We start from the raw sequence: 27,396 nt of genomic DNA, 5'->3' as shown, positions 1-27,396 counted from the left end.
AATGATGTTATTGATGTGTCGATGACTTATGAGGAGTCTGAGGAGCTACAACAGAGACAACGTGACAAGCGCCTGAAACGCGTTGTAAGTTAAGCCTCAAATGTGGCACCACACCGCCCCTCGGTGTACAAACTGGGGTATTACATCACTCTGAAACAAAAGTTTATGCTCAACAAAGTTGTGCTTCAGTTAAGAAAGCAGCGGGGGAATTAAACAAACTTAAATGTTGGCTTGAAAGTGCAAGCAGGGAATTTAATTCGGGCTTAAGAAGACGTAAGTCAGAACCGTTTAATGAGTAAGTGTAAGTATAATAATAGCGGCGAAGAAGAAGAAGAAGAAGAAGAAGAAGAAGGAGCGGATGTGACGTCACAGTCCTGCCTCCATAACAACCGGAGCGCAGATTTGCTTTTGTAACGAGTGAAATGTTGGATAAGCGCCGCTTCCCCGCGCCCTCACACCCCCACGCGTGCAGCTGCGGGCCCGCCGCTCGTCTGGCTCCGCGGGGAGACGTTTAAGACAAAGTGTTTAGTTGGACGGAAAGAGAGAGAAAGAAAGAGAAGAAACATGGCAAAGCGGAGACGGGGCGCAGAGACGGCGGCCGGCACAAAGACCGCGAGGCAGGTGCGGACTGCGAAGAAGAAGAAGAGCAAGAGCGGGGAAGCGAAGAAGAAAGAGGCAGGTATGGGAAGTGAGCGCTGCACCGCCGGTCCACTGTGTCCCGTTAATAACTAATAAAGACATGTCTCGTCTTCTGCTGACGACGTGTGCATACGAGGCAAAGGAGTAGCTTGCTAACAATGGCTGTGTTGGTAAATGAGGTTGGTCCGTTTTCTTGTTGCAACGGTACAGTTGTCTGTTTGTCTGTTCATGTGAGGATTTTCATATATTTCACTAAATAGATGCTGGATATTTATAGAATGTATGTAGATGTATAGTTATATGTCATAGATCATTGTCAATGCAGACTTACTAATACAGGCTCAGTCAGACTGATGACTGTAATGTCAACTATAGTAAACGTTGTTTGTTGTTTAGAGCTGCAACAATGAATCGTTTAATTGACTGCTAAATGAACCGACATCTATTTTGATAATTGATGATAATTCCCTCCTCTGTGACAGAAAACTTTGGTTTGTGGACAAAACAAAACATCATGTTATGACATGTTAATGTCCAAAAACAACCAACCGATTAATCAAGAAGATAATCAACATATTAATCCATAATGAAAATAATCGTTAGTTGCAGCTCTAAAAATGTTATCAACTTATCTATACAACATATTCTGCGTTTGTTGTCATCCACTACATCAGATAAAACTCTTCACACACTTACAACAAACCCTCACTTACTCAAAACCATTTGCTGAAGCTTCTTTGGACAGGATTTTGTGTCATGATAAATTTACCGCCACATTATGATTCCACTGACAGTCGAAAGACAATGTTGAATAACAGCGGTGGCCTAGTGAGCATTGATGAGGTTTGTTTGGAGCAAGATGCAACAAATCTTGTCATGACCTCAGTATGTGGTGCTCGTCCGTGTAGGTGCCGTCAAAATAACAAGACTTCAAATTTTCTGTGATGTTTGATTTGTGTTCATGCACCTGGCAGTTATCATTATTGTTTTCACCGATAATAAAAACCATTCGAGCAGCCAGCGAGCAGGTGCACGGGCGGAAGAAATTCAAGGTCAGTGGAGTGGATCTGCTGACCCAGATACACATCTGTGCTCCACTTCCTCTAAACATCTAAACAGAGTGGTGCCTCTGTGAGTGTGTTTCTTCACGTCTCCAGTCATGCATCACACTCGGCCATCAGTTGTAAAACAAATTATATCCTCACCAAAAACTGTGGCCACTTTTTTCCATTATTGAATGTTACCTTGTGGCTTATGGTATAAAATGCAGTGCAGAGATCAACAAAATAGTCTTTGACAGCTACATTTTATTCGTTTGGAGGAATTATGCATATGTTTCTGCCTTGATATGGTCAAGATCCATTGATGGCACATATAGCAGCTGTAAATTACATTATTTATTTTTTATCTATACAAGGAAATAGTGTGATGTAGAGACCTAAACAACCAAACTACCCTGCCTCTCCGTCCAGGTAATGGCATCACTGAGAAAGAGGAGAAGATCGAGAGGAAGATTACACCCAAGTCACGTTTGTCCTCGAAACTTGCGGCGAAGATCAACGCTCCCTCCAAATCCACCATTACCACCACTGCCGTCAACGCCAGTAAATACTTCCAGTCGCCAGTGAAGGAGGAGGAGAGCGACAGTGACGACGACTTCGACATGGTGACCTCACCAGCGCGCATGTTCAATGCCACGAAACCAGAGAAAGAAAAAGAGGAGGAGGACAGTGAGGAAGACGAGGATGATTGGGAGGAAGTGGAAGGTAAACATGAGTTTAAAAAAGAGTTTAAAAACCGTTCGCCTGTTGTGCATATATTACATCATATAACATTACCACTGTTTTGTCCTGCATTTTTCACAAAGGCTATAGTATGTTGGCAATACATGGTGTGTGTGTGTGTGTGTGTGTGTGTGTGTGTGTGTGTGTGTGTGTGTGTGTGTGTGTGTGTGTGTGTGTGTGTGTGTGTGTGTGTGTGTGTGTGTGTGTGTGTGTGTGTGTGTGTGTGTGTGTGTGTGTGTGTGTGTGTGTGTGTGTGTGTGTGTGTGTCTCAGAGCTAGCTGGTCCACTGGGTACAGCTGAACCACCAGAACCTGCCCTTCCCTCTCAGCCTCTAGAGATAGAGATCGAGACTCCGGAAGTCAGGAAAAAGTAAGCAATCCTGTGTTTTTGCAATGCAAATTTATTAATACCAAACATTTATTTTTAATTATTTAAATTACTGTAGCACTTTCATCAATCAGTTTTATCCTAACAATCGTTATTTGTGACCCGCCAGGCAGAAGAGGCAGGCGGAGTTTGAAACGTATCTGAGGCGGATGATGAACAAATACAACAAAGACATGCTGATAGACACACACAAGGTGAAAAGACACACACAGACACGTACTTTACCTTGTCCGTCGTGCTGCTTTCCAATCTTGCGTCTGATTTGAATTCACTGCAGTAGCTTTTCCGAAACTTTGGTTGTGTCTCATCAGGTTCACCTCATGTGCCTGATAGCCAGTGGAATGTTTCATAACCGTCTGTGCAGTGAGCAAGACCTGCTCGCCATCACTCTATCCCTGCTGCCCACCCACTACGGCATGGTTGCTAAGGAACGCATCGACCAAAACTACCTCTCTGGACTTCTCAAATGGTGCGTGCTTTTATGTCACGATGTAAAAATTTGCAGAGTGAAATGAGTTCAGTGTCATTAACCATCGTCTCATTATTTACTCACTTGGTGTAATCACCACTTGCTTCTATCCAGGTTTAGAGCAACGTTCACTCTCAATCCCAGTCTTCCCTGTGAGGAGCGTCCAGACCCCCGGGCTCTCCTGGAGAGGCGGCTAGCCAGCCTCTCAGCCAAGAACCACCAGGAGATGACTCATGTGGGTAGTCTGGCACAAGACTGTTCCATTTAATAAAGACAGCTTTTGAGTGAACATACAAAAGTAGAAGAAATTGCGGAGATAATTATTTTCCCGTGTGTTTTGGTGTTTCCTGCAGCTGTTCCTGCTGGTCCTAAGGTCTCTGCAGCTCTTCTGCAGATTGGTTCTTTCTCTCCAGCCAATTCCTTTTAAACCCCCATCAGCCAAGGTACTGACTATCTGTTACAGAGCCCTTTAGAGGAGTCTGATATGATTAGAGCAGCTCCTCAGCCCTATTCCTTCACTTATCAGTGTGTTGGTGACTAGAAGTCATACGAAAACATAAGAATACGTGATTAACATACCTGCCTCGATAGTGTTACAATCTCTTGCAATGGTAACCTGTGCATATCTAGCCGATTATTTTCCCAAATGATCGATTGCGTGTTGAGTCTATGAAATGTCACAATTAGCGGAAACATGCCAGTCACAACTTTGCAGGGTCCAAGGTCATGTCTACAAATGTCTTATTTTGAGCTGTGTCCTTCCTGAAGATTACACAAAAGAATTCATTTACCTTTTTTTATTGAGCTTGTCCACAATATTTTCATGTGTCCCCTGACACGTGCAGTACATCTGGTTGGGAATAACTGTTCTTAACTGTAATGTATATTACACAGCAAAACTCGTAAGTGGAAGGAAACAAACAAGTTTTTTGTTATACTCCCAAATTCACACATACTATACAGCTGCTTTTGAATGTGTCTGCTCATCCCAGTATTGCTATTATACGTCATTTCTCCAGGGCAAAGGGGCTAGAACATCTAATTGTGCCTCAGAGAAGACCAGCACAACCCAAGAAACCTCCAAGACCACCTCTTCTGACACGAAGGTCTCTCCTGGTACCAAGAGACCAGCTGCAGGGGGGAAAGCCAAGGGATCCAGAGGAGGAAAGAAAGCAAAGAGAAAAGACATCAAGGAGGAAGAGGAGAGTTCTGTTAAGTCAGGAGGACCGAGACCAAAGAACTCAAAACGCCGCACTGTTGCCTCAAAGGTTAGCTACAAGGAGGAGAGCCACAGCGAAGGGGGAGAGGGGCTTAGCGATGAGGAAGAATTCCAGGTGACCAGTGATGAGGACAGTGAGGATTCAGAGAGTGAGGCTGAATCCACAAAGAAGGAGAAAGGGAGGGGCAAAACCAAAGTGATCAAAAACAAGAACACTGCAGTGGGTGGTGGAGGGAAAAAACGGGTAAAAGACGAGGGCGACAACGAGCGGGAAGAAGGGGAGGACGATGGTGGAGTAGAAGAAGGAACGACCAATAATTATGCAAAGCGAAGGCGTGGGAAGAAGGAGGAGGGGCCTGGAGCAGACGAGTGGTTGGAGGTTTATCTTGAAAAAACGTCTTCCTGGGTCTGCGTGCATGTTGAGCACGGTGTCGCGATGCCTCACCTCTGCTCCCGGAGTGCGACAGCTCCAGTGACATATGTGGTGTCGGTGGACGGGGACGGGTTTGTCAAGGACCTGGGGAGGAAGTATGACCCCACCTGGATGACATCGTCCAGGAAGAGGCGGGTGGATGAAGACTGGTGGGATGAGACGCTCCAGCCATTCCTGGGACCCGAGGATGAGAAGGACAAAAGGGAGGAGAAGGAGGTGAGACAGACGGATCTATTTAATGCACATGTGTGCAAACTCGGGTGCATAAGAAGCCTCCACTACCTGTCTTTTTATCATTTAAAGGCTTGAGAATTGTTCAAACCTAGTCTCTGACAAGATTCATGTACAAGTAGTTAACTATAATAAACAGTTGGTCTTTCATCAGTAACTATAGGAGGATAAAGCTGCTTTCAGACATGCATTGAAGTCCGGACATTTTCAAGAACCAAAAATGTCTGCAACATTTTCTGGAACTTTTCCTGCTAGCCCCCTAGTAAAATTTTCCAGAGAATGTCGGACTGAGCCCATGTGAGAACACAGCAGGAAAATCTCCGGAAGATTCACAGCGAGAGGGAGGGCATGTTGATGACTGTAAACAAAAACTGCTTTCCAAAGCAGAATTATCATCATATCCTGCCTCCTGCTGCTCTTCTCAGACGCCACAGAATGTTCTAGAGATTTCCCTGCTGTATTCTCACATCACACTCGGACCGTCAGCCGGTGCGTTTGTCATGTGTGAAAGGCACACTTTAGAAAATGTCCTGACGCAACTTTACAGACATTTTCCGGAGTTCATGTGTGAAAACAGCTCTAGTCTCTTACAAGATTTGTGTACAAGTAGTAACCGATAATAAACAGTGGGTCTTTTATCAGAGACTGTTGGAGAATAAGACATCTGTAGCACAGTGGATAGTCAAACCAATAGTTTACCACATGGAAATCCCTGCATCTGAACACATGTTCAGTTGATTTAAATGAGACATTAACATCAGATCACATCAGGTTTAACGCTGCGTACTCCTCTAACTGACACCACCCGTCTCTTTGTGTTTTCTCGTCCTAGCTCCAGAATAAACTTCTGAACAAGCCCCTGCCAATCTCCATAGCGGAGTACAAGAACCACCCACTGTACGCCTTGAGGAGACACCTGCTTAAGTACGAAGCCATCTACCCTCCAACGGCCTCCGTACTGGGATACTGCAGAGGAGAGCCAGTATACTCCAGGTCAGTGGCACAGCAGAGAAAAAGTCACAGCTGAAGAAAAAAAAAAGGCAAACCTGTGATTTGAAGTTAAGTTAATTGCTTTGCCCCAGTTCAGCAGCTTTCCACTTTTATAGGATAAATGAGTTAATAGGGTCTGTCTCCCATTTCAAATGGGGTCTGAAATGGGGGAGGCAACCAGTGTAGTCCCCTGGAGGCCCCAGGAGCCCTCAGTACTGACTCCTAGTTGAATCTGTCACTTGAACTGTAATGACATGTTGTGAATCCTTGGGGGTTACAGAAGGATTTATGGTGTTTGGGTTTATTTATTTAGCACTAATCTAGTAGTAGTAGTCTTCACACTCAAGTAGAAACATACGAAATGCTCTCTGAAGACATTGGGCCAGCCAATAGAAAATCCTTTGAATCATCTTTCAAATGAGAATGACATTATGATAAAACGCATGTTTAAAAAATAAAAAATTGTTATCTGGTTTGAATCTTTAGGGATTGTGTGCACACCCTCCACTCCAGAGACACGTGGCTGAAAGAGGCACGGACTGTCCGACTTGGAGAAGAGCCATACAAGGTGAGAAAGTTCTCTCAAAAATGTTCTTATTTGTTCCTTGTTTTTTCTCTTTTCTGTTACTTTTGCTTCTCTCAAATTTAATTGACTCAAACCTCTCGCCAAAACTGTTCAGCTGATGATTTGTGATTGTTGTTAACAAAAAGAGAGCAACAACTTAAGAAACCTCAAAATGGAAACTTACTGAAACTACAATCCACAGTTCATTGATGTTCATTTAAGCATGAAACACACATACACACACACACACACACACACACACACACACACACACACACACACACTTTTAGCCACCACTGTTCCATTAGAGTCCTTTGAAGACATGCACTGAAGTCCAGACATTTTCCTTTTGGGACAAATGATGCTATTACAACTCAGTTTGCCTCAATTAGATCAGTGAACTAGTTGTGTCAATGTGGCTTTCAGCAAAAATCTTGACTGGTTTTCTGCATTTTGACATTTAAGGGGGTAGTAAACGATTCTAAATTAAGTTTTGCTTTTACTTGATTCCCTAACGTCACCTGTCTGTTAAGATTAAAATGTGTTTGGTGGTTGCATAAGTAGATATGATAGAATATGAATATTCTCACCGCTGTGTCTCTCTCTCTGTCAGATGGTGAAGGGCTCCTCCAATCGTTCCCGTAAGGCCAGGATCATGGCTGAGCTGAAGGATGGAAATGACCTGCCTCTGTTTGGAGAATGGCAGACTGAAGAGTACCAACCGCCGATAGCTGTCGACGGAAAGGTAGAAAAAAAAGTGTCACTCTAGAGGCAATCATTTTTATGATACAGCAGATGAATTTCAGTCAAGCAATTAGTAATTTCTGAGGTGCTCATGAATGAAAATCAGCAAAAGAGAAAATTACTATCATCGCTTATTCTTTTCACCTAAGAGACCAAGCCTAAAGGTTTTTCAATTTACCATTTTATGAAATGCAGATATCACCTTTCTGAACGTTTACTAAAGTGTAGTGTTGTTGACTGTCTTTGGCTGTTCCCATCAGGTTCCTCGTAACGACTACGGTAACGTCTACCTCTTCAAGCCCTGCATGTTACCGGTGGGCTGCATTCACCTTAGGCTGCCCAACCTGCACCGAGTCGCCAAGAAGCTGGAGATGGACGCTGCCCCTGCGGTCACCGGCTTCGACTTCCACGGAGGATTCTCACACGCTGTGTACGTCAAACTTTCTAATTGACCTCATCCAATGGGATGATGTGGGATCAGTATGGGAGCAAGTAATTTTAGCACCATTGTCAGATGCTTCAACAAATGTACTCATTGAAGCCCCCACCTCGAAGGACTCACTAAGCCATGTGCATCATTATTGCTTCTTCTTCAACATTACAAGAAAAGACATGGATCTAGATCATTGCAAAAAATATGTTTGTTTTTTTAGTTCATATAAAAGGAAACATTGGCCTACATCAGAGACATAACACTTTTCATACATTGCTTTTTTTCCCCTACTTACTCTCACATTCATGTATCAGTAAGTCCAAATTATTTGTTGGCTTTTAAACTTTATCGGACTTACTATGGTTTTATTGCTAAAAGGGTTTTCAAAGTTGGACTGCACTTGCTCACAGAACAGTAATAGTTGCATCTACTACTAAAGGAATAAAATGAAAATAATACAAACACATGTTAAATGTTGGGGGGAGGTAGATTCATCTAAAGTTTCTTTGTGTGTGTTTCAGGACTGATGGTTACATCGTGTGTGAGGAGAACGAGGAGATTCTCCAAGCTGCCTGGTTGGAAGAACAAGAGCTACAGAAGGAGAAGGAGAAAGAGGTTTGTGTCAGAGTGGTGTTCACCTTCTGTCCGGTTCAAACCTAACGAGCTCCATGAGGTTTACGTCTGGAGACTGTGAAGCCACTGTCTGTTAGCTTTCTTATAATGTTTTTGGTCATTATCTCACTGCAGGATGAACCTCTGACCGACCCGTCTGTTTCCTACGTCGCTTGTCTCTTTCTCACCATTCTGTTATCAATACACTGTACTACTTCCTGCAGGACAGTATTGTTCTAATAATGCATAAGAGGATGTAGTTACACAGTTTGTTCTAATACTGCCATTGTATAGATAGACGGTGTTAGACAGGGATAAACAAAAGTTAGAGGACCCCCTAGGCAATGTTTATGTTAACTTTGAAAGCTTCATTAATGTCCATTGCTCCAGAAAAGCTGAATCCTTTATCTCTGAAAATTTTTTTAGTTTTTGATGACCCAAATTAAAAACAGTTTTTAGAAACCTTTTCAGCAACATCATGCATTGTCCATCTGCTTTTCTCCTCTTCCACTTTCCAGAAAAGAGAAAAGAGGGTGATCTCCAACTGGACCCTGCTGGTGAAAGGACTTCTGATCAGAGAAAGGCTCAAACAGCGCTACGGCAAGAAGAACCCTGGGTTGGGGGGCCTCGCACACGGAGACAACACCGGGGGCCTCTCATCGGATGAGGAGGAGGCGGTGGAGGGTGGAAGTCCCGGAGCTAAGACTGCATCTGAAACTCTGGCCATGTCCTGGCCTCAAAACAGACAAGCAGAGGAGGATGGAGGGAACAGCAGCGGACTGACGAAGAAGTCCACAACCAAACGAGAAAAGAGAGGACAAGAGAAACACATGTTTCCCTTTGAGAAGGTGTAATGTTGGAGATCGGAAACTTTTGATAAAACATTGACGAATCAGGCTTATTATTCCTCTCTTGATATTAACTTGTTAACATGTCTTTAAAGCAAGATACAATGTGTCTCAGGTGCTAACGTTTTTTTAAATGGTTTTAGCAAATATTGGTCAACCTTGAAACCTTTGGCAGTAAAACTATGGCGCAGCAGATGACAGAAGGAGAAGGATCTTTTTCTTCTGGGGGTAATAGTGTGCGCATTGAACCTCCTCCACTACCATCGTACATATTCCCATTAGCTCACATACTGTATTGTCAGTCTTCTGTATGAGAGATACAGTATGTTCCATTAGGCCAGTGATGACAACCTGCACGGTCAATACCAGATCCAGAAGGTTGAGACGTGCTCCCGTGCGGAACAGTGATATCGGGTTGTCACGTGAATGACGAACAGTGGAACCACATTGCAGTTTAATGTGTGTTTAACATTACGTAAAGACACACTACTGGTCATTTGAACCAGAATGCTTTGACACAAACAGCTATCTTGCAAGTATTCAGTGGGTGTGCGCCAAATCCTTCAGAGTGCTGGTCTGAGCCTGGTGGAACAAAGTTTCCATTTGATTTCAGTACATAAAACCGCATCGCAGCTCATGTAGGTTTTGGTGGAAAGTTGAGAAAAATATCTCCCCACTACCTGCCATCTCATTTTATCACATCCCATGTCAGCAGGTTTCTCCGGTCTAGCAAATACGGGACTAACGGCAGACCAGCAAGACTTCATCGAGCACAGCGGTTGTTCCGGGCCTGGCTGTCCACTGTGTTTTTAGCTCAACCGCTGTGTGTGCACTTTTGAGTTGACGTAACAAGCTTTGGGTTGGAGATGACTCCTGATTTCTGACATAGAAGTGGACCACGTGGTAAAATTTGAAAATCACGAGCGAAGAAGTCTTGACTTCTCACGAACACTACACTTCCTTTCCCCGTCCTTTGTTGCTAGGATGGCATTTCCCTGGAGGCTCATTTTTTTTCTACTGTACTCTGGTGTATCTGTTGTCAGATTCCGATTTTCCCCCACATCGTATGTCTATAATACACAGCAGCTGATGGCTTTCATTAAATCATAAGCAGTTTTGTTATGAAAAGTATTTTTGTAAGAAATGTTTAGATAGTAGTAAAAAGCAAAACTGACTTTCTTATCTGTGTTCCTTCCGTTTATTTCTGAAAGCAATGTTTATTTTACAAAATTATCAAGGTTGGCATTAAAAAACAGAAATTCTGTGGTTATACAAATTTATACAAATCTCCCATGTTTCAAAATCATCACTAGCAACATATTCTCAGTAAAAAAACAAAACAACCTTCACTAGCAATCTTACTATTTGCACCATAATGTGACCATGTGGCGATTTGATTCGATGACCCAGGAGTGCAGTGGTCTTTGAAGGATTCAGGTACACACACAGGAGTAACAGCCAAGATCAGCCAAGCCAAGATCATTAGTTGGAAAATTCACAAAAATCACAGTATAAACTTTTATTTGTGTAGCTTTTCATCCCCAGCTCCTGCCTGGGCTTTGTGAAGGATGGCTTATGTGCATAAATGGCAACATCAGCTGCATTAGAAGATGTATCTCCCTCCTCAGCAATTCGAGACCAATTACCAATGCATTAACCCCTGGGGCTTGACCCTCTGCTTCTCTCCGGTGCCGCTGAGAACCACACTAGAGAGTCCGTGCATTGCTGATGAAGCCATCGATCCTATTCCTTCAGACATGAAGCACTTTGAGAGCACCATTTAGCTTTAGAGCCACAACACCTGCAGCTACTGTCCAACCTCTGAAAACTTCAGTATAGGAAACAGCAGATATATAGCAATGATGATGTAGGTAAATTGAAGCGGTTTAAGTCTTAAACCCACGCCTTCCTTAACATGTGTTGGTAAGAATTGAATGTGTTTAGATGTCATTTGATGACAAATCTGATGACTTTCATACTCTGTTGACAGACAGTAGAATGTGCATATTGTTGATATAGACAGGAACAGGGCTGAATTCATCATTGATTTCTTGTTCAGTGTTTATATTCAAAGAGAAATCCATTATCCATCCATTATACCCTGAAGCCTGAAGTGTACAAATTAAATGTGTTTTTATGTCTGACCAATAGTCACAGACACAATGTGTGCTTGTATAACATATTTGTGAGTATAATAACATAGAAAACTGTGATAATATTAATTAAGAATTAAGATTTTTTTTGTAATTTTGCTTTAAAATGTCTTAACAATCAAGTGATTATCACTGAAGCCCATTTGATCGATCAACTATTCACTTTTACTCGAGTACCGGGTGGTTTCTCTTTGCCTGTCAGAAAATATGAATATACTGCCATTTACATTTTTCACCGGGGGGGGGGGGGAATCATCTGGCTGTATATGTATGTGGAGTAGGACACAAACAGGAGTTTGCAAACATTTTTCCTTATGCTTTTTTTGTCACTTAGGTGCATGTACAAGTCACTCAAAATAGGAATCCTGCAGCCAATCAAAATAGATCCCGATTGCTGGTAAATGAAATCCATGTCCATCATACCATGCAGATGTCCATTTGTGAAAAAAATAAATTAATAAAAGGTAAAGGAAGCCGCTGTTCCACGTTTCTTTTCTTTTCTTTCTACAGCTGCTGGAGTATTACTGCACAGCACTGATGCGTGTTGCCTACAGAAGCGAGACGAGGCTGGCGTGACACAGGCGGATGTGTCGTCATTGATAAGCTCCGCTGTAACCGCCCGTCTTCCGCCTGCCGTCCTGGCGAACACACACACACACACACACACACCGCCGAGACTCCGCGCCGTGGATCTCCCCGCACGAAGCCCCGCCGCCGCCGGCCGTGACCGCGGGCCGAGCCGACAGGTAAACACCGCCGACCTTGCCCGGCGGGAATCGCCGCGGCGGCCGTGTAAATGTGCCCGTGTGCTGCCGAGCCCCGGCGGGCCTTGTTTACATCTCAATCCCCGGACTAGAGTGGGCGAGAGGCGGTGGCACAGCGGGAGGGGACGACCGAGGGGGGCGGCTCACCCAGTTCCTTATTGTGGTCAATTATGTTTTAATAGGACAGAATGATCTTTCCCCCCCGTGAAACCTCTTTCAAGTGGACCGGGGAGGCACCGCGCGGTCGAACCTCGTCCGACTCGTCGGGTTGACATTCCGTTACTCCGCCGCCGACCGTGATGGCCAGCACGCTAGCCGCGAAGCTAATCTGGCTAACGGCGATTTAGCCCGTCGCTTTGTCCGATCCGACTCGACTTCCGGCGGCTCCGGCACCGGCGTCCGGCCGCACGCGAGCCGGCGGTGGGTTTTCTTCCGAGCGTCGCGCCGCGCTCGCGGTCCGACCGGCCCCGGGTCGCGGACACGGCAGCCTGGCGAGATGCGCGTCACCCAGTTCCGCCGCCTATTTTTAGCGTGCGCCGGGCGGAATGCGAGCGGTCGTCTGTCGCCGGGCGGGACACGCCGGGGGGCCGGCGGGGAGGCGGCCCTCCCCCGGGTTAGCCCTGTGCTCCGGCCAGGCGGATCGTTGCGAAGCCACAGATCACTTGTTCCACCCGAGGGTCACGGTTTGGCAGAAGTTCAAAGCCAAGCTGCTGCTCCTCCCCCCGCAGTGTGGACATGGAGTCGGCTGTGTGAACGCAGGGGAACTCTTCCACGGCCTGAGACAATATAGATCATCCACACACACACATACAAAGAAAAAACTCCCTGTGTAGCTGCGAGGCTGTTTCTAAAACGACAGCCTCACTTTGGAAACTGTGCCAGGGCTTTATCTTACTGGATACACTGAGACGCAACAGTGTTGAACCACTGAGACGCAACAGTGTTGAACCACTGAGACGCAACAGTGTTGAACCACTGAGACGCAACAGTGTTGAACCACTGAGACGCAACAGTGTTGAACCACTGAGACGCAACAGTGTTGAACCACTGAGACGCAACAGTGTTGAACCACTGAGACGCAACAGTGTTGAACCACTGAGACGCAACAGTGTTGAACCACTGAGACGCAACAGTGTTGAACTGTCTCAGTGGTTTCAACACTGAACCATTGAGACGCAACAGTGTTGAACCATTGAGACGCAACAGTGTTGAACCACTGAGACGCAACAGTGTTGAACCACTGAGACGCAACAGTGTTGAACCACTGAGACGCAACAGTGTTGAACCACTGAGACGCAACAGTGTTGAACCACTGAGACGCAACAGTGTTGAACCATTGAGACGCAACAGTGTTGAACCATTGAGACGCAACAGTGTTGAACCACTGAGACGCAACAGTGTTGAACCACTGAGACGCAACAGTGTTGAACCACTGAGACGCAACAGTGTTGAACCACTGAGACGCAACAGTGTTGAACCATTGAGACGCAACAGTGTTGAACCACTGAGACGCAACAGTGTTGAACCACTGAGACGCAACAGTGTTGAACCACTGAGACGCAACAGTGTTGAACTGTCTCAGTGGTTTCAACACTGAACCATTGAGACGCAACAGTGTTGAACCATTGAGACGCAACAGTGTTGAACCACTGAGACGCAACAGTGTTGAACCACTGAGACGCAACAGTGTTGAACCACTGAGACGCAACAGTGTTGAACCACTGAGACGCAACAGTGTTGAACCACTGAGACGCAACAGTGTTGAACCATTGAGACGCAACAGTGTTGAACCATTGAGACGCAACAGTGTTGAACCACTGAGACGCAACAGTGTTGAACCACTGAGACGCAACAGTGTTGAACCACTGAGACGCAACAGTGTTGAACCATTGAGACGCAACAGTGTTGAACCACTGAGACGCAACAGTGTTGAACCATTGAGACGCAACAGTGTTGAACCACTGAGACGCAACAGTGTTGAACCACTGAGACGCAACAGTGTTGAACCACTGAGACGCAACAGTGTTGAACCACTGAGACGCAACAGTGTTGAACCACTGAGACGCAACAGTGTTGTACCATTGAGACGCAACAGTGTTGTACCATCCTTCGCAATGTTTCAAAAACACCCTCCAAGTGATCACGGCTGTAGACAAACGAATGGAGGAGACGTGTCGGCCAGGCCCGTTGCTGTCATTTATACCCCGGCCCAGTCGCGCGTCACCCCAGCTCAGGCGGGTCGGTCCTGCTTCTGTGTCCAGTGTCACTGGCCGTCGACTACACTGACAGTTTGTGTGTCTCCCTCCAGCTAAGCCCCTGAACAGTGGCACTGAGCCTTGTTTCCAGGGCCTCGTGGCTCATCGATCGACGATGTTTGTTGTGTGATAGAAAAGTGCACGAAGCGTGAGTTAATGTCCTGTCATTGTGAAGTTTGATCTAAAGCCAGAGGCCGACAAGAAAGAGTCAGAAGCTGCTGTTGGCGTGTGGCTTCCTGTTGCAGTGTCGGGGCAGTATTCTGTGTTTAAGAGGAGGATAATCTAGGGTTTAGGACAAAATTTGTGAGATGTAATAATTTGTTAATGTCTATATCAAATTGAATACAGAGTCCACTGCGCTGTGAATAACCAATCAAATTAAATAACTATCATACTTGTCCAAACCGAAAAACATAATTTAAATTTTCAGTGACGGTTGGAAAAAGGCTAATGAAATTATCGATGGCTAACTGGAGTCAGGAGTTGGTAAAAAGTGAAGTTCTTATTGAAAAAAACAAACAGTCAATCATTTGATTGTACCATGCCTTGGATATGGAGATTGCAAAATACTTGTGTTCAAGAATTGTTGATTTACATAAAGCAGGAAAGGCTTACAAAGTGATTTCGGAGAGTTTAGATAGTCATCTTTCAGCAGTCAAACGAATTGTCCATGAACGGATATATAGGTTGTTTTTTGTGTGACAGAGGTGGGTGCCATACAGAGATAACACCAAATGCACAATACAGAATGATCAGTGAGGTAAAGAGCTGAAATAACCATAGGAGCTGGTTAACGCCTCTATTCTTGAGTCTACAATACAAAAATACACCGTGGTTGCATGGTGTCCATGTCAGAACATAACGATGGCAACAATCTCTTTCAAAAAACAAAACCACCTCACATGCATGTTTGAAGTTTACCAAAGAGCAACTCCACAACACTACTGGGAAAATGTTTTATAATTGAATTGTTTTGGAAGAACATGCAGAACTAGGTAATGTGTAAAAATGGCACTGCATTGTGATAACACCATCCCTGAGGAGATGTAGGATGAGGGGAGGGAGCATCATGATTTGGGGCTCCTTCGCTGCTTATGGGTCTGGGCTGCTGACATCATTGCGCTATAAAATCTTATTCATAACATATCATGGTATCTTACAGGATAATGTCATGGTGGCCTCACCATCTGCTGAAGCTCAGTAGAATTTGGGTGATGCAGCATGACAATGACCTTAAACATGGAAGTTAATCTACTACAGAATGACTTCAGACATTGAAGATCCACCTGTCGGTGTGGTCCAGTCAGAGCCCAGACCTTAATAGTGCATTCACGTGGTGTTGGAATAATTGGAAAAATTTATTTCCAATTTCGGAAAATTTCACGCAAAGGCCACGTAAGAACAACAACTCGGAAAGTGGGCAGAACTTTTTGTGCGCGAGTTGCTGACATCATCAGACACATTAAACCAATTATCATAATTTTACTATCAGCTCTAAATAGTAGTTCTTTATGTGAACTTGTGAAGTGCTATACTTTTTCCTCTTGTAAATTGCATGTCCATCTCTCACAAGCGGCCAACACCATATGGTTTAGCCAGAACAGGCATTTTTATAATTAACATGCACATGTTAACACATTCTGTTTGTCTACCCTTGTAACTCAGATGACAATCTAATCATTTTTTATCACAATCATTTTATCATTTATTAATGCAGAAAACAAGGTCTTTCCAAAGGGTTTTGCGTCCCATTTTATCCCATTATATCTGTCAAAATAATTGCAATATAATTTTTTTTCCTTTCACCCCCTATCATTAGAATTTTGTGTACATTTGCAAATTAATTTTATGCATTTCTTATCATGCAGCCCACTAGCGTTTCGGTTTGTTTATAATCTCCACCCTGACGACGAAAAAAGTGAAGCTCACTTCAGTATATTTTTGAATATTTTATTTTATGTCTGTCAGTGTACAAACAGACGTAATATGTTTCTAAAGTGAAGCTCAGTTCTAGAAACATGTCTGTAGATATTTTTTTATTCCTGATCTTTTGGATACAGCCTTGTGTGGGACGTCCTCTAGTGACATTTCAGACGACTGGGCTTACTGTCAGCCACTGATTATAACTCATCATTTTTTCCCCCTTATCTCCCTCCTCCTCTCTCGCTCCTTCCGTCCAGTCTTTTTCTCTCTCCTCAGATCACCCCATAACCAGCTTTCCAAATGAGTGACGGGGAGTGTGACTTCTTCTGCTTCTTCCGCTGCTGCTGAGCGCGCAGAAGGCAGGGTGACCCAGAGGAGTGACACAGGCAGGTGGAAAGGTGGGCAGAGAGAAGCAGGAAGGCGTGTGCTTTAAACAAGTCATTTCAGCCAATCGGACCACTGTGATCCGACAGGTAGGCAGGCAGTCTACCTGTGCGGGCGATTGATTAAGTCGACTGGATGTCTGTGGACATGAACAGCCAGGCATCGGACAGCAATGAGGAAGACTTCGGGGTGAACTCTGAAGAAGAAGAGGACGATGAGGACGATGGAGGAGAGGAGGACGACCAAGGCGACATCGCAACCTACTACGAGGGCGTGGCCAGCGATGTGGAGCAACAGGGCGCCGACTCCTTTGACCCCGAGGAGTACCTGTTCACTTGTCTGACCTACAAAGAGAGTCAACGGGTGCTGACGGAAGAGGTTAACACTGTGGCGGCTGCACTGAAGGTGAGTGAAGCTGCTCTATTGTCAAAATTCTGCCAATGAAATCAAATATTCTCGTTGTAGTAGAAGCCCGGCCGATAAATCTTGCCCTATGTGAGACTTTCACGTTTGCCTTCATGCGCCAATATGAAAATGTTTATTTTACAAAATAAACAATGGAGGAAAGATTTACATGAACATTATATGATTTAAGTTCTATTAGTTTGGTTGTATTTGAATAGTTTATAGTTAATCTAAAATATTAATCCTTTTATTTCATATCTGTATTGAAAATTTACTGCCTAATATCGATTTCAACATCGCCCCCCAAAAATTCATATATAAATAGTTTCAGTCAGACGTTTGGCTGTGTGTTATAAGATTGATGTAACTTTCACTTATGAAAAAAAAGAGTAAAAGAGGCTGGTTGCTCTTCTTGGTCTCAGCAGGTTATAATATGTTTTATATATATATATATATATATATAGTAGTGATGCTGTGTCAAGCTGAATCGTCAATTTAGTGTGAGGACTGTATTAGTATGTAGGGATTTGAATACATTTCGTTAATGCTAATAAAATGGTCACTCCCGCACTGAGACTGTTTATGAAATCACTCTTACATGCTTGCAAAGTTATTTTAATAGAGAGATCAAATGGAGGAATATTACAATATCTGCTGAAGTAGCATTAGAGGAAAGTTTTGGTGATTAGACTCGCATGATGACAAGCATCCTCAGTAAGTGTAGGGCTCAGTAAAGATGGCCGAAGGGACAGGATCCCTTGTAGTCTAGACGTCAGTGCATGCGGGAAACTTTAGGTTGTGATTCCCTGGAAGTCCTGTCGGTCAAGGTAGAGATGAGGAGGAGGAATTGTAATTCTTGTAGTGTGATGAAAGTGGAAGTGACAGACAATTAGATCAGCAGGAAATTACAGACACTCGACTGTACAAGAATAAAAATCAGCACCTGAGGCAAAAAAATCTTCCTTATTGAACTTTTGCCGAAGCACCTTCACACTCACGGTTGTACACAATCCCACCATGGAGCTGCTCAGTCGTCAGCAGCACTGAGCACTTGAGCAGCTTCCAGGCTGTAGGTGGAAAAGGGGATTCCTTCTTTAGGTTGTTGCTTTTCTAGATACTCCGTTAACTTCCTGTCTCATATCGACTGTACATTAAAAGCTTAGAGACTACATCAACTGTACAGCAGGGACAACAGTGCCTAAACTACATTTTTATAGGCTGATGATTCATGGGTGTCAGTGCAACCTTTTGTTTTTTAAACTGTCTTGTATGTAAGGAATATTTTATTTATTAATGCCACTGCCTTTTTTTGACTTGCCAGTGATGAATAAAAAAAGAAAGAAAGATTATCTGATTACTCAGGCTGCCGAGTCACTTATCTGTAACTGAAGCAACATGTCAGTGCTTTGTACTGAATGTCATTGAAGCGACTTCACAGTGGTCTCTCGGACTTTGTTCTGTCTCCGTCTCCCTCTCAGGTTTTGCCAGCAGTAGCAAAACTGATCCTGGTGCATCTTCACTGGCAGGTTTCACAAATACTGGACAGGTATGTCGCTTCAGCTCCCTCCCTATTCCTGCCCTTTTCTCTGCTTCTTTAATTCATCCTCCCTTTCCCCCACTTCTCTTGAGTCTCTTTTACATTCCTCCTGTGCTTCCTCCTGCTCCTGCTCTTTACTTAAGTGTTTCTTTGTCTCTAATGCCCCTGTGCAACTTCTGCATTTTCTTCCAGTCTAATTATATTCCTATAATCTCAGGTTCTCCTTGTTCGGTCATTGGTTTTCTCATTATCTTTCTCTCGACCCCTCATTCTTCTGTACTGCAGCGTGAACTTTTTCTGTCTCACATGTTTCCTGGTTCTGTCTTTGTTCCCCACAGATATAAGTCCAACTCGTCTCTGCTGTTGTCAGACGCTCTGGTCCAGCCCAGCAGCTCCTGCAGATCAGTCACTGTGAGTAACAGACCTTTCATATTCTTATATAATTCACGCTGCAATTTCTTCAGAAATATTTTGTGGACAAATATATGAGATGCAAATTGGTATTATGTCTTCTATACACAGCAATTAGTTGATTATTCAAAAAAGGATTAATTGTCAGAGAGAATAATCGATGGATGCAGTAATGATTTTTCTTGTGTACACCAAAATTCAGATCAGTTGTCCTTTTTTTTATTAAATACCACTGCGGCAGAAGTATTTGACCTTGTTGACTGTATTTTGCCATTTTACATATATATATGCATACATATGTAACATATATTAAGGATTAATGTATTTGTGTGTTTTAGGCCCTTCAGGCCCTCCAGTGTGGCGTGTGTCTAGAGGTCGTACGGAGAGACTCCCTGGTGGCACTTCCCTGTCAGCACTACTTCTGCAAAGAATGCTGGGAGCAGCACTGCACTGTATTGGTCAAAGACGGCATTGGAGTGGGTGAGTTGTGTGTGGGTGTGTGGTCATCACAGCTGGTATAAGAGTGGCGGAATCAAGTGTCTGCTCCTGTCTGTCTGTCTGTCCACATCCGGGTTTCATCACAGTTTCAGTCTCTCCTCCTTTGAAACTTTTATCTCGGCCTCTGCTTTCCTGTTAGACCTTCAGGGTTTTGCAGTCTGCGTTTTGATTTTCCAAGGCCGGACACAGGACACCAGTGACCAAATGTTCCTGTGTTTAATGACTGAAAACCTTTCGGATCCTCTCTGGATGTGTGTGCACATGTCCTCAGTTGTTTGTGTTTAGATTTCAAGAGAAGCTTATGACTTTGAAGATGTTGGATGATGTGTACTATGATGAGTTGACTGACGTAAGAGTTCTACCAGGCAGACCTGCTCCTATAGAAGCCTATGGATTACATGTGTGTGTGCGCGAGGGAGCACATTTGTCCACAGGAACCCAATGTGTGTCCCTGTGCTGAATTGTGACAGTCTCTGAAAAAGTCTGTCCGTGTAAGCGAGGTCTTCTGAGCCTGATAAGTTTTTCACCATCGGCTGGACGAAGGACACGTTTATGAGGACAAACCACTCCACTCTCTTGGTCACAGAAACTCGAAACCATCGCACCTGGCTCAAACGCCTACAGTGGAACTTTCGCAGTCACAGATGGAGTTTAGTTAATTTGTTGCAGCCTTAAGGCTTCATGTTCATATGCTGCTTCTCCAATGTTCAGTGATCGAGGACTCTTCAATAATAAATCTGTGTTTGTAGGTATCTCGTGTATGGCTCAGGACTGTTCCCTGCAAATGCCTGAAGACTTTGTCCTGCCACTTCTGCAAGGAGAGGAGCTGAAGGATAAATACAGACGCTACCTCTTCAGAGACTACGTCGAGGTTTGTGTGTGTGTGTGTTGAACCTGTTTGCTCAGATGCGACGTCAAGGTCTGTGTGTAAACGAAATGAGGCGTCAGAGACCAGTGGAGAAAAACTTGTCAACAAGGGAATCTTTGAATCTCCTTCAAGCGGCATTAAATCTTTCTCATGGTCTTCACTGTACATCTGTCTCACCATCTGGATTTCCATCTAAATATTGTGGGTTTGTGGTGCTCACTACCTTGGAAACATCAAATATAAAATTGTAACACCTCTTTCCTGAAGGACTACCACTGTTACTCTGAATGATCCAAAGAACAGTGTCAGATCTTTATCAGAACGATGTACCGGGTGAAATGATCTCAATGCCAAAGTTTAAAGGAACATTACCCACCTTTTTTTCAATCTTTTATAAAAAGAACAGCTTCAAAATTATTCTGATGGTCCACTGACTTGTAGAGGGAGAATGGTGTTTCTTTCATTTCCACCCCGCACTCCCAATGCCTGTTGACCCACTATGCAGCTTTGGTGAGTGCGCAGAATCAGGGTTAGCAAGTTCAAGAGTAATGCTGAAATGTATATTATTATAACAAACATAGGTGGCTTTTTTTTTTTTTTAAATAGTGTTTAGCGAAGAAACTTTTAAAATATCAAGAATTATAAACAGAGTTTGGTGTGTTTGTTAGAGCGGCAGCGCTTCAGGGTCAGGAAGCCAGGTATCTTGAGGAATAGTTGTGTTCAGTTCAGTGAGTGGGGCTACGCAGTCAGAGCTCCAGTCAAGAGATTGATAGGCTTTGTTTTTTTCTCTACACAAAAACCACAGAGCCCACCAGAATTATTCACCATGTGTGGCTAAAGAGGGCGTTGTTTCTCAATCAAACTTAGTGTTGCTGAAAAATGTATACACACTGTCATAATTCTTCATCTGAAATTTCTCTACATTTTTGACATTCTTAATGCTACCTAACATACCTCACCCTTCTTGGTCCCTCTCTTCGACCTGCAGAGTCACTTCCTGTTGCAGTTGTGTCCTGGTGCAGACTGTCCCATTGTCATCAAGGTGCAGGAGCCCCGGGCGCGCAGGGTGCAGTGTAGCCGCTGCAGTGAGGTCTTCTGGTAGGACACACAGACTCACATTCACAAATCAAGCAGATGTGCACAGTCAGTAGTCATATGAACAGGTTTCAACTTAAAACGTACACTTTACCAAAACTACAGTATTGAAAAGTTTACCTCACCACATTTGTTCAAGCCTTTAAGTTAGCTTTGCTGTTGAACGATTTCTGACCCATTAAAAGAATTTAGAAAGTAGGACTGAAATTCACAGCTGAAGGTTATTGCCCATGCTAGTATTTAAATGTCTCACATACATAGATTTTATACTATTGTATATTTGATTGATTGTTTTAACATTTTTACCTGTAGACATAACACTTTTAAATATAGTATGGCGCTGTAAATGTTTGAATATCCCTGTGAGTGTCGATGATTAAAATCTGTCTTCTGACTCTGTTCTCAGTTTCAAATGCCGTCAGATGTACCATGCACCCACAGACTGCGCAACAATCCGAAAATGGCTGATCAAATGTGCCGACGACTCAGAGACGGCCAACTACATCAGCGCACACACTAAAGATGTATGATGGATCTGCATGTGAACTCAAACACGCGCACACACACACACACACACACATACCCACGGCCACTGTACCTACTGTGACTTTAACATGCTTGCAAAAATATCCATTCACATTGTCACACAGTGTTTGAGAACTTGTAGGATTGCATGGTGTTTTTACTAAATCTGTGCTGTAACCTTTTTAATTTGCAGTACAGTTGAAATGCTGTGTGTTTCTCCTCTAGTGTCCTAAGTGCAATATCTGCATTGAGAAGAATGGAGGATGCAATCACATGGTGAGTCAGAGCTGAAAAATCACACTTTCCCAGAACACAGGAAATGCTAAAACAATATTCAGATTCTGAGAGCTGAAGTCCCCTACTTTAGTCGTTTGACACTCGTGGCTAGATACTTGTAACCTGTCCGCCAAGGTTGTTTGTTTTTATGAATGTTTTTATTTGGGGGGGGCTGCAGGATTTCACAAAAAGTACTGTATCAGTCACCAAACTTGCTGGAGGAAAGAACATGTAAAATGCCAATCTCATTAAACGGCGTGGATCCTGGGATTTTTATTTTTCAACATTTTGTCAGTTTGTCATGAAAAATGCTCTGAAAACTGATGTAAAAAAGCAAATCTGACGAGTCCTATTACATAGTATTTTTATTAGCCTCCATACGTCAAGTGTGACTTCCTATTGTGTAAGATCAAACAGTAGTTTTGTTCAACAAACCAAACCAATGAATTGCCAATTTGTTCAGCTTCAATCAAAGTGAAAGTTTGTCTTACATGTTTTATTTTTGTGGTTCACTAATTTATCTTTGTTTTTTCTCCAGCAATGCTCCAAGTGCAAACACGGTAAGTAGCTTGTCCCAAAGTGACACGTCCTGTATGAATCAGTGAAGCATGAACTTGCTATTCTTTTAGGCACTATGCATCCACCTAATGGCTTAAAACATCACACACAGAAAAGCCATCAGACAAGAGCAGCCGAACGTCCTAGAAATTGTATGTACAAGATAAAACTGATAGAGTGGAAGATCAGGAATGCAGTTCAGCTGAACCTCTGGGAAGCTCTTTGGTAAAAAAAAACTGTAAGCTCACTTACTGTGCATGTGGTGTGAGGTATGTTGGTAGTTGGGAGTCCACAAGTGTGTTTTGTGTCTGCTGACAGATTTCTGCTGGATGTGTCTTGGTGACTGGAAGACTCATGGAAGTGAATACTACGAGTGCAGCCGCTACAAAGAAAACCCCGACATAGTCAACCAGAGCCAGCAGGCTCAGGCCAGAGAGGCCCTCAAGAAATACCTCTTCTACTTTGAGAGGGTATGGTTTCATTTGTATTCTTACAAGATTCAAATAAAGTTAAGAACAAATGTGCTCAGTTAAAAAACAAAACAACTTCTTGTATAAAAATCTACAAAAAAAAAAAATCTAATTTATTCTCTTCCCTTCTCTCTCACTAGTGGGAGAATCATAACAAGTCTCTGCAGTTGGAGGCTCAGACGTACCAGAGAATCCAGGAGAAGATCCAGGAGAGAGTGATGAACAACCTGGGAACCTGGATCGACTGGCAGTACCTGCATAACGCCGCGAAGCTACTGGCTAAGGTACGTACATGCTAAACACTGGCTTGAGTGAATGACTGGGAGGGCTGAATGGTGGACAAGGTAAAATAGAAAATCTTATTACATTTTTGTATGGGATTTATTTTGGACCTTTTCATCCAGTTGAACGTCAAAGTCACTAATTTAAATAAGTAGATGGCAGCTTTGTTTAAATTCAAGGAGCCTGTCTGGTTCCAACAGTGTCAGATTATATCAGTGTAAACGCTCATAACTGTTACACCTACCTTTATCAACACTCACTCGAGGAATATTACCCCTGTCATGCCTCTTTGGTTGTGAAATATTAAGTTCATCTGATTCACTTTCTCTTTCCGGATTAGGGGATTTACAGAAGTGAAGCTCTGCCCTGTCATGTGTGTCATGACATATGATATAAAATTCTTACCTCTGATGATTAACTGAAGCTTTTTTGGCCTGTTTGAAATGCACTTCATGGTTGAATGCACATATTGTAAGTTGCTTTGGACAAAAGCTGCTAAATGACTGTAATGTCTTTATTTTGACACGGTCTGACTTTCATTGAACGTTTCCTCAAACTTTCCTCAGTCAGTTCATTACAAGTGTGTCTTTGTTTCCAGTGTCGCTACACGCTGCAGTATACGTACCCCTACGCTTATTACATGGAGTCTGGCCCACGCAAAAAACTGGTGAGAAACAAACTCCTCCCCCTGTCTGCTCTCTATCGCAGAACAAATGTTATAAGTTACGGCTGTAACTGTTTCCAGACTGATGTTGTGTCTTTAATTCTCTGTTTCTCAATGGAGGGGAAACTGATTTATTTGGCCTGATTTTTTTTTCTCTTTGTTATCTGTCCTCTACAGTTTGAGTACCAGCAGGCTCAGCTGGAAGCAGAGATAGAAAACCTGTCGTGGAAGGTGGAGCGAGCCGACACCTACGAGAGAGGAGTGGTGGGAGGCGAGGGCGAGCTCAGCGCCAGTGACAGAGGGGTATGAGACGATAAGATTTGAAGGGAGTACAATAGGAAGAGTGGTAGTTGTAATGTCTGGTTAGGGAGATAAACATTATACTAGAGGAAGACGACCACGGGCATACATATTGTGTTCGGGAATTTACTGTGTTGGTCAAATTACTTATGAAGTGATAAGAGCAAACAAAAGTCATCCATGTGTCCCTGGTGCAGTATTTGTATGTTGCAACATACAAATTATACCTTGAATGAAACCGGGAGAAAGCTGATTGGTATGAAATCTTCGGTTATGTCTCCCAGAACAACGGCATGGGTAATTGATTAAATTTTCTTAGTATAGTGCCAAATTATAACATACATTAACTCAAGGCACTTTACATAGTGAGCTCATTGACTTTCATAGGGTTTTCATGGGAAAGTTGATTATAGAGAAAAATGTAGAATATCAAGAAAAATATTATTTAACTACAAATGAATGATTACCTGTCTGTTTCTTTCAGGATCTGGAGAATCAGATGCACATTGCTGAGCAGAGGCGACGCACGCTGCTGAAGGATTTCCACGACACCTGAAGCTCCACTGCGACTGCAAAGCACCAGCGTCTCCCTCCCTCCTTCTTTCCTTGCCTCCTACCTTTGCTTCTTTCAACGACCATCGCTGGGTGCAGTCGTACTGACCCCTTCCTTTTCCTTCTTTACACTCGCTCATTTTCTGCTCACTCTTCATCTCTTCTCTCCTCTCACTCCTTTAATGCTGCAGGGTCACAGAATGGCACGATTGTATGTCCCCTTCTTGTTCTCATCCTCACCTCATTCACATGTTTTGGCTTCAGAGCGACACTGCGGTTACACTCGCTGCAGCTTTTTCAGGACTGATAATGAAGGTGTTAAGGTCTTGCCAAGTTTTTTATTAAGCATTTAGACATGGATGTCTAAATATCCAATATCCTAAAAGCAACATGATGCCTGTTTAAAGAGTATGAAAGTAGTGAGAGCTGTTGTGTTGATCTGTCTCTAACATTATTCTTGTGGTGCTGGAATAATAAATGGAGAGAAGCACTAGGAGATATTAAACTAAGAATAAGAATTGAGAAACTTTTGTTAATGAGCAGATGAAGAAGTTGTGTGAGAAGGAATTTTTTTCTTTGAAGAGACTGATTGTGGATCTGCATTTGGTGGTTTTATTTTGACAATGGTGACAGGTAGCAGGCACTCGTTGGTAGTTGTAACTGTAGCATTTAATTGATTTGTCTGAAACCATGCAAAGCTGAAATTCCACAGAATTTAATTTCACTTTTTTCTCCGGAACTGTCAAGGGTTAGTTGAAATAATCGCACACAAAACGTGTCACTGCAACAATAATTTATTTCTGCATTGTTTCATAAAAAGCACATCTCCCCTCTTGGTTTGCTTCAGAGGCAAACCTCCCATGTGTTCCAGACACTACCGAGAACAAATAGCTGCCAGTCATCATTAGCTAAGTAAAACTACTGACTTACTCCCGTTTTCGTCTCTTCACGCTCTCCCACTGGAGCTTGATCGTGATAAGCTAATGTTGGAAACAAGTGTGAGCTTCTCCGTAAACACCTCCACTGATCAGATAATAAATTGTGACGCATTAAGTGTAATCTCAGCCTTTCACTAAACTCACACTACAGCCACACACACACACACACACACACACACAGCATGCACATATCCATACACACACACACACACACGCTCAAACACTCCACTGCAGAACAAACCCATCACCTGTTAATTTGCCTCCTTCCCCCCATCTCATGCTCTCTTGTCTTTCCTTACACCCATCACTTTATTTTCTCTTTTTTCCCTGCTCATGTTGTTCACTTTTCTTCTGGAAAATGGCTGTTGATAGGTAGATCGTTAAAAAAAAACAAAGAAAAAACAAAAAATTGCTGTAATTTTCAACGGTTGTACATTAATACAGAAATAGAGTTACTGAGAGTTTTTAAAACCGGACACTGTGTCTTGTGTTTTCATTACACACACGCACACAATTTAAGTAGATAAGGACAGATATAAAAAAGATCAACTATACAGAGATTTATAGATTCAACCTTGTTGTACTTCATATAACCGATTTTAATATTTCACCCATTTTAACTGTTAGTATAATGTTTGTAGACAAATCACAGGGACCCAGGCCACAGTTTGGCTCTTTAAGTCTTGGTTTTAGTTGATCTTGTGATTATACACTGATATGACATCTTTTCCATCATACTGCCCAGCCAATATTATATATTGGGACTTCAAATTTTTATTTGAGTCTTTAACATCTTTGCTTCAAATGTGAATGAAATTAACAACTTATACTCTCGAGTGATTCCTAACCTGCATTTTCAATCAATCAGTTACTGTAGATTCCAGTGTGAAAAGGTGGGAAGGAGTCGTCCATGAATAGATAAATAACAATCATCCTGATGTTTCTCACCAGTCACTGCAGTGTTGACACATGCTGCAGAAACCCAGGCCACCTCTGACATTATCTGATTGGTTCCATGCAGGGGCTGGTGTGCCTGCCACAGCCTAATATAGTTAGGTGTGATAGTGTACCAAGTCCGTATTAACTGCCCCACTGCACTGCTTGACCGTACGTGTGTGACCCAGTTTCACCTCCACACTGTAGCTTGGGAGAAAAGTGCACCCTCAAGTGACCATTCCACAGCA

The 27,396-nt window shown here is 43.2% G+C and overlaps 2 protein-coding genes across 5 annotated transcripts; both read left to right on the top strand.

The window, feature by feature from the left end:
• The first annotated feature begins 367 nt into the window (after positions 1 to 367).
• xpc (xeroderma pigmentosum, complementation group C) lies at positions 368 to 10,528 on the top strand. Of its 3 annotated transcripts, none has more exons than XM_035645580.2 (14): positions 368 to 679; positions 2,112 to 2,405; positions 2,696 to 2,792; positions 2,920 to 3,004; positions 3,122 to 3,279; positions 3,394 to 3,514; positions 3,633 to 3,722; positions 4,299 to 5,147; positions 5,995 to 6,155; positions 6,639 to 6,720; positions 7,331 to 7,462; positions 7,722 to 7,891; positions 8,416 to 8,509; positions 9,025 to 10,528. In XM_035645580.2, exons 1-14 carry the CDS (start codon positions 565 to 567, stop codon positions 9,358 to 9,360), a joined length of 2,784 nt encoding a protein of 927 aa, XP_035501473.1. In that variant the 5' UTR covers positions 368 to 564; the 3' UTR covers positions 9,361 to 10,528. The 3 variants fall into 3 exon arrangements, with proteins under 3 accessions (XP_035501473.1, XP_035501475.1, XP_035501474.1); XM_035645582.2 differs by having other exon boundaries at positions 522 to 675; XM_035645581.2 differs by lacking the exon at positions 368 to 679 and adding an exon at positions 688 to 818.
• A 1,574-nt stretch (positions 10,529 to 12,102) lies between these two features.
• On the top strand, positions 12,103 to 26,688 carry arih2 (ariadne homolog 2 (Drosophila)). 2 transcript variants are annotated; one of them, XM_035645586.2, is made up of 16 exons: positions 12,103 to 12,253; positions 16,707 to 16,847; positions 16,923 to 17,238; positions 18,717 to 18,784; positions 19,114 to 19,186; positions 19,525 to 19,666; positions 20,434 to 20,555; positions 21,541 to 21,650; positions 22,054 to 22,171; positions 22,398 to 22,448; positions 22,987 to 23,008; positions 23,325 to 23,476; positions 23,617 to 23,760; positions 24,357 to 24,425; positions 24,600 to 24,725; positions 25,207 to 26,688. In XM_035645586.2, the coding sequence occupies exons 3-16, from the start codon at positions 16,969 to 16,971 to the stop codon at positions 25,276 to 25,278; spliced, it is 1,539 nt and encodes a 512-aa protein (XP_035501479.1). In that variant the 5' UTR covers positions 12,103 to 12,253; positions 16,707 to 16,847; positions 16,923 to 16,968; the 3' UTR covers positions 25,279 to 26,688. The 2 variants fall into 2 exon arrangements, with proteins under 2 accessions (XP_035501479.1, XP_035501478.1); XM_035645585.2 differs by having other exon boundaries at positions 16,707 to 17,238.
• The last annotated feature ends 708 nt before the right edge of the window (positions 26,689 to 27,396 follow it).

The sequence above is a fragment of the Scophthalmus maximus genome, chromosome 3 (genome assembly GCF_022379125.1).
Source record: "Scophthalmus maximus strain ysfricsl-2021 chromosome 3, ASM2237912v1, whole genome shotgun sequence".
Taxonomy (NCBI): domain Eukaryota; kingdom Metazoa; phylum Chordata; class Actinopteri; order Pleuronectiformes; family Scophthalmidae; genus Scophthalmus; species Scophthalmus maximus.
The sequence above is the reverse complement of the archived record's forward strand: the minus strand, read 5'-3'. Positions and strand labels throughout refer to the sequence as shown.